A 5,702-nucleotide genomic window follows, 5' to 3' on the forward strand; every position below is an offset into this window, starting at 1 on the left:
TAAATGTGTAGCCTGTAGTTTATTTAATTGGGAATATTTGTGAGACAGGGTGATGATGCAGGGACTGATTTTAGCAATCCATTGTAAGGGTTTTACAATGGATCCCATATGTTTTAGAATAGATTTGAAGAATGTACTGATCTCTTTAAAACTCTTCTCCCAGCTATATCTCAGCTTTTACCCCCTTACAAGCCATTACATACTTTGAGATCCGGTTCCAGTTAATACCGAAAGGGACATATAGCATTTATCAGAAAATCAAGTATGCTGTGTCAGTAATCTGTTTTTTAAAAATATACTTTTTTGGAGAGCCTCTCCAAAAATAGATTTAAATATTTCTTCTCTCATATAATTGCGTTATCTTCATGCATTCGTTTTATTTTTTACAAAACTGTTGTTTTAAAATGGGATGACTTACGACTGTATTATTAATATTATTTTATTTTGAAAAGCGCCGCAGGAAACGCCTCCTTTGATTCTAGTCGGCTTGTTTGACGCTGGTGTGAAGGTGCAGCACCCCCCATCATTCCTATCAGATCTGCTGCTGCTGGGGTCCTGTAACTCACTCTCTCTATATATCTATCTCTCTCTCTCTCCTCCTCCTCCTCCCATCTCCTACTTTTGATGGGGGGGTGCAGCTTGTGAAGTCATAGTGATGTCATTTTAGGATGTGAGAGTCGGGCAAGGTGAGCTGGTTTTGCGGTGAGTGGTGTGAACCCCCTCCACGGCCAGCGTTGCCTGTACAGAGGCGCGCGGAGCGGCGAAAGATGATCATCGCCACCGGCACCAATTCAAGCTCCGACGCGCTCTGTCCCTCTCCTCCTCCTGCTACTGCTGCTCAGATCTCGGGCTATGGGGCCTTGATCTGCCTTGATCCCAAAATAAGCCTTTACCACAACCACCACCACCACCATGCCAAAGGACAAAAAATAAGAAGAGTTGCATTTCTAGGGCAGGTAACTTTGACCACGTGCCCAAAAGGTGAACTGGATGGCCATTGCGCAAAGGTGCCTCTACAACAGTATGTCCAGCGGGGCCAAGGCGCACTGGACGCTGCCAGCAGTTCTTGTACTGTGGACTTCTCTCTGGGGGATCGTTTCAGTTTCATCTTATCCGATTCCGAACAGGACTAACGCGACTTTGTTGGAAAAGAAGTGGGAGACCCTCTTCTCTCGCTCCTATCTGGGTATAGCCGGGGGGAAATCGGAGCTGAACTGGGAGAGTGACTATTTGCAGGGCATCAAAAGAGTGCGGCGACTGTACTGCAACGTGGGCATTGGGTTTCACCTGCAGGTGCTCCCGGATGGCAGGATAAGCGGTGCACACAATGAAAACCAATACAGTGAGTTGCATCCGCTAAAAAGCACTGGAGCCAATGGAGAGAGAGAAAAAAACGCACCCCCATATGCGCAGGCAGGCTGTGTAAAAGTTGGAGCGGCTCGTTTGTGTTGCATGATATTATAGGCTATGGTGTCGGCATGGTTGAAAGTTTCCCGAAGCAAAAACTGTGTAGGCCTATACCTACAGAGCCTTAACGTCCGTGCAGTGCGAAATATCCTCCCGAGCCAAAAACATGACATGAATGCTTGGACCCGGTTTAGACGCTAAACTTATTTTTATCCCTGCGTCCCGCTGCAGCAGGGACACACACACACACACACACACACACACACACACACACACACACACACACACACACACACACACACACACACACACACACACACACACACACACACACACACACACACACACACACACACACACACACACACACACACACACACACACAGAGAGTGTCTTAATGTTTGATAGATGAACAGATAGATCCAAAGAGGCTAATTTGGCTGAGAGTGAGCATCATCCAGTCGCAATGCACCTGCAAGGTTACACCCATCGCTACTGCAGAGCGCCACTTCACTTTGTAACAGAGTCGCAGTGTGTGTGACAACTAAGCGTGTGTGTTCTCCTAACATTGTGTTTCGTTTAAGGTCTAATAGAAATATCCACCGTGGACCGAGGAGTGATCAGCCTGTTCGGAGTTAAGAGCGAGCTGTTTGTCGCAATGAACAGCAGGGGAAGGTTATACGGAACGGTACGTTTCTGCGTATACGCACACGCACGCACGCACGCACACAAAAACTACACACTCCCAAACACACGCTCACACGCACACATCCTGCTCAGTGTAAGATGAGTTCATGCATCCGTGGCTTTATGAGCGCTGTTGTGTTATTAATATGCTCTGATGATAGGGGGGTTTCACAGGAGTCCCACTGGAGAGAAAGATTTAAGTTTTAATGCCAAAATCTTCTGCGTTGTGTTCACATTGTGTAGGCCTAGGCTACTCAAAGCAGCAATACTACCACTTGAAAGTACTCCAATACAAGTAAAAGTGTCGTTGACTGAATGTATTTAAATACAGTACCAAAAGTAAAAGTATTCATTTTGCAGCTATATTTGAATGTGGCAAGGAAGGAGCACGTATGAACTCATCTATACACATAGGCCTATGTCATCGAGTAAAAGGTTCAATATTTTCCTCTGAGCTACATGAAACAGAAGCCTAAAGTGGCTTAAATGGAAGAAAAAATATCAAAATAAGGAATTCACAATTGTGCTTGAGTACAGTACCAAGCACTGGAATCTGTATTTATTTATAGATTTAGTTATTCAAAGCAGATAATCAATGTCAACATTAATTTGGCTGCTATAGCCTGTTTTTAAAAGTAGGGCAGTTTTGATGGGACTGTATATAAATGTTGTGAGTATATTCAGTTTAAAAAAGTCATGGTTTCTATGTGATATTTCCAAATGTACAGTATATGTATATTGTGGAGCTATCAGTGGATCTTGTACTATGAATTTCCACGTTTCTGTTTTATGAAACCTGTTCAGGAATCCCCCCCCCCCAAAATGATACTGTAAATAATGTACTATACATAGTGCACTTGATGTAGTATATAACGTATACGAAATGTAGTTAATAACAACCCTGTTGATTTGTAATGGGGCCAATATGTAGCTCTTAGAAGGGAAAGTGAAATAAATTATGGCAATACATCTCCTAAATTTAGATTTTAATGTTCAAATAAAACATCTGACAGCTTTATGTAGGGCCGCCTGTCAGACCTCAATACTTCTCTGGTAGCGTTGAGAATTGAAGTCTATACTCGCTGACATTTGTACCTTTAGCTTTTTTTCTCCAAGTCTTTGATAAGACAGTTTAGGAATCATCATCATGTTGCCATTGTAAAGGCTTTTAAGTTTGATGTCTGTCAAAGTTCTTTGTGTTTAATCAATGATTAAAGGTGCTATGAGGAACTTTTAAATATTTTTGAAACAGTCTCATTTGATGATCATAAATGACAGCAAACGATACCATCAGTGCAAAGAATGCTATTTGTATATAGTTTTTCTTAATGCCTTTGTCATACGCTCACCCAGGAACTACAACAGGGGTATACAAAACACTACCGCTTTTGTCCAAAGAGGGTGCAGGAATTATCACAAACTAAAAGTTCCTCGGAGCACCTTTTAACATTTGAAGTTGAATTTAAAAAAGTTTTTTTTTAGCATCTGACCTAAAAGGATTTAAAGTTTTGTTTTTGGTGTCCAATTGGCACTAATATCAATAACTGTCAAGCTATACCCAGCTTCAGTTTTATGCCTGTAATAAAAAGGATATAAAACTATATTTATTTGGTCCAAATGAGGTTGGACGTATGCATTTTATAGAGTCCAAGACCGAGTGTCATGGCTTTTACTCAGCCGTAATGTGTGTCACCGTTTTTCCTAACGCTGTACATTCTGTTCAGTTTATTTATTAGCTCTTCTCCTCCTGGATTAGTTGGAATATTTCAATTTGTGGTTTTAAGTAGTTGGCCTTAATTGGGATTATTTTATGAGTCCAGCAGTAAAAAAGCAGAAGGCTGCTATCTGCATTTCTTTTTGCAACAACATGCCACCGGCCTCCTCCAGTTTCCCTCAAAGCATGCTTTGTAGGCCGGCTGTCTGCCAAAGTAAAGGTCACGTGGAAACCATGCATATGTTGTCATGATCATCCTGAGACTGACCTAAGGTTTAGTAACCCTCTCTCTCTCTCTCTCGCTCTCTCTCTCTCTCTCTCTCTCTCTCTCCCCTTAATTTTTTGGGGTTATTTTTTCTTTTAGAGATTCTTCGTGGATGAGTGCAAGTTCAAGGAGAGTTTGCTGGCCAACAACTACAACGCCTATGAGTCTTTTGTTTACAAGGGCTTCTATATTGCCCTCAGCAAGCACGGCCGCGTAAAGAGAGGCAACAAGGCCACCACCGCCATGACTGTCACACACTTCCTCCCAAGACTATGAGAGAAAACCGGCAATAACTCAGTAATTTGCACATGTGGATGTTCTTCCAGGTAACATAGAAACGCATAGTCATGATATACACTAAGGGACGGACTGCGAAAGAAAAAACACAAATATTTATTCTGTTTATATATATATATGTATATTTGGAAAGCTATCTTTGTATATTTACTGTGCTGCTTATTGTTTTTATGGAAGGGGGGTGAGGGGGGGAGTCGAAGCCTTTGCCTGTCTCACTTTACCTTGGTGCTTGCTGTATAACTGAACTACATGTCACTTCCTTTTTTGAGTTGGAGGATTGAGCTAGATCCTGTGCTTAGAAAGAGTGAAATGAATACGTTTTATTACCTCAAAGAACCACTTTACTAGATAAAGGGATGCATGGACTTCTTCTCAAAAATATCAGCTGAGTTTATCATTTCTGTCAAACCTTTTGAGCGCTTGATGACCCCCTGCTCGGTTATCGATGTCCGGCAGTGGGGTAAAGATTAAATGCACTACCTTTGCTGCACGATTTAAAGGTGCCTTGGTGTTCCCACTTGTGGCCCCCTTAAACTTGCATGTAAGAGACACCCGCTGGAGTCAGAAATAGGGCTGACACTCCGGAGAGGGCCTCAGAGAAGAAGGGGGGGTTTGACTATCTCTGGTTTATTTTCTTTTCTGTAATTAGATCGATTAAGTAATATACAATCTGTGGTTGTGACCAGAGAGCGGTCAGCCATAGAGACTGGCGCGAGGCCATATGTACGGCTATGTGTCATCGCCAGCAAATAAACAGGGTGGAATCTTTATCTATCCGAGCATGGAGAGCATTTTTGTTTGGGCCTGGCTTGCACAAAAATCGACTGAACGGATAGATTGTGAGCGCACGCTAGACGTGCACCTGCACATTGTCTTGGACGGAGCCCCTACAGTGAAGTGGGTGGCTGTTTTTGAACTGCAAAAGCTTTAGCGGCTGTTGATCATGATGTCTACTGTCCGTGAAAAACAAATGAAAAACAATGTAAATAGATGCAAATGTAAAAAAATAAGAATTCAGGAGCTTTTTAACGCTGCTTTGTCGCAGTTGCCTGAATGGGGCAAAAAGAGTTCAGGTTGCACAGTTAACCGTCGATGATGGTGCCTAAATGTTTGGGTACGAATTGTCCCCACATGTTTGTCTCCCTTTTAATTTATCTGTGTGTGTGTGGTGGATTATGTGCGTGCCCTGGGCCTCTTGCTTGTCTGTGTGCTCTGCAGCAGCACTGCAGTGGCAGCGAGGTGTTGGGAGCCAGAGGCAGATTGTTTTAAATGCAATTATGGATGAGCCAATCGTGTCCCCCGAAGGACTAACGGACAGTGCAGTTGTTCGAC

The 5,702-nt window shown here is 42.8% G+C and overlaps 1 protein-coding gene across 1 annotated transcript; it reads left to right on the plus strand.

The window, feature by feature from the left end:
* Window positions 1–990: 990 nt before the first annotated feature.
* Window positions 991–4,349, plus strand: LOC307268463 (fibroblast growth factor 4B-like; the record flags this gene model as incomplete). The annotated part of the gene is made up of 3 exons (XM_080051101.1): window positions 991–1,342; window positions 1,992–2,095; window positions 4,173–4,349. The coding sequence occupies 3 exons, from the start codon at window positions 991–993 to the stop codon at window positions 4,347–4,349; spliced, it is 633 nt and encodes a 210-aa protein (XP_079907227.1).
* Window positions 4,350–5,702: the final 1,353 nt, after the last annotated feature.

This window comes from Ammodytes marinus (assembly GCF_949987685.1).
Source record: "Ammodytes marinus genome assembly, chromosome: 22".
Lineage (NCBI taxonomy): Eukaryota > Metazoa > Chordata > Actinopteri > Uranoscopiformes > Ammodytidae > Ammodytes > Ammodytes marinus.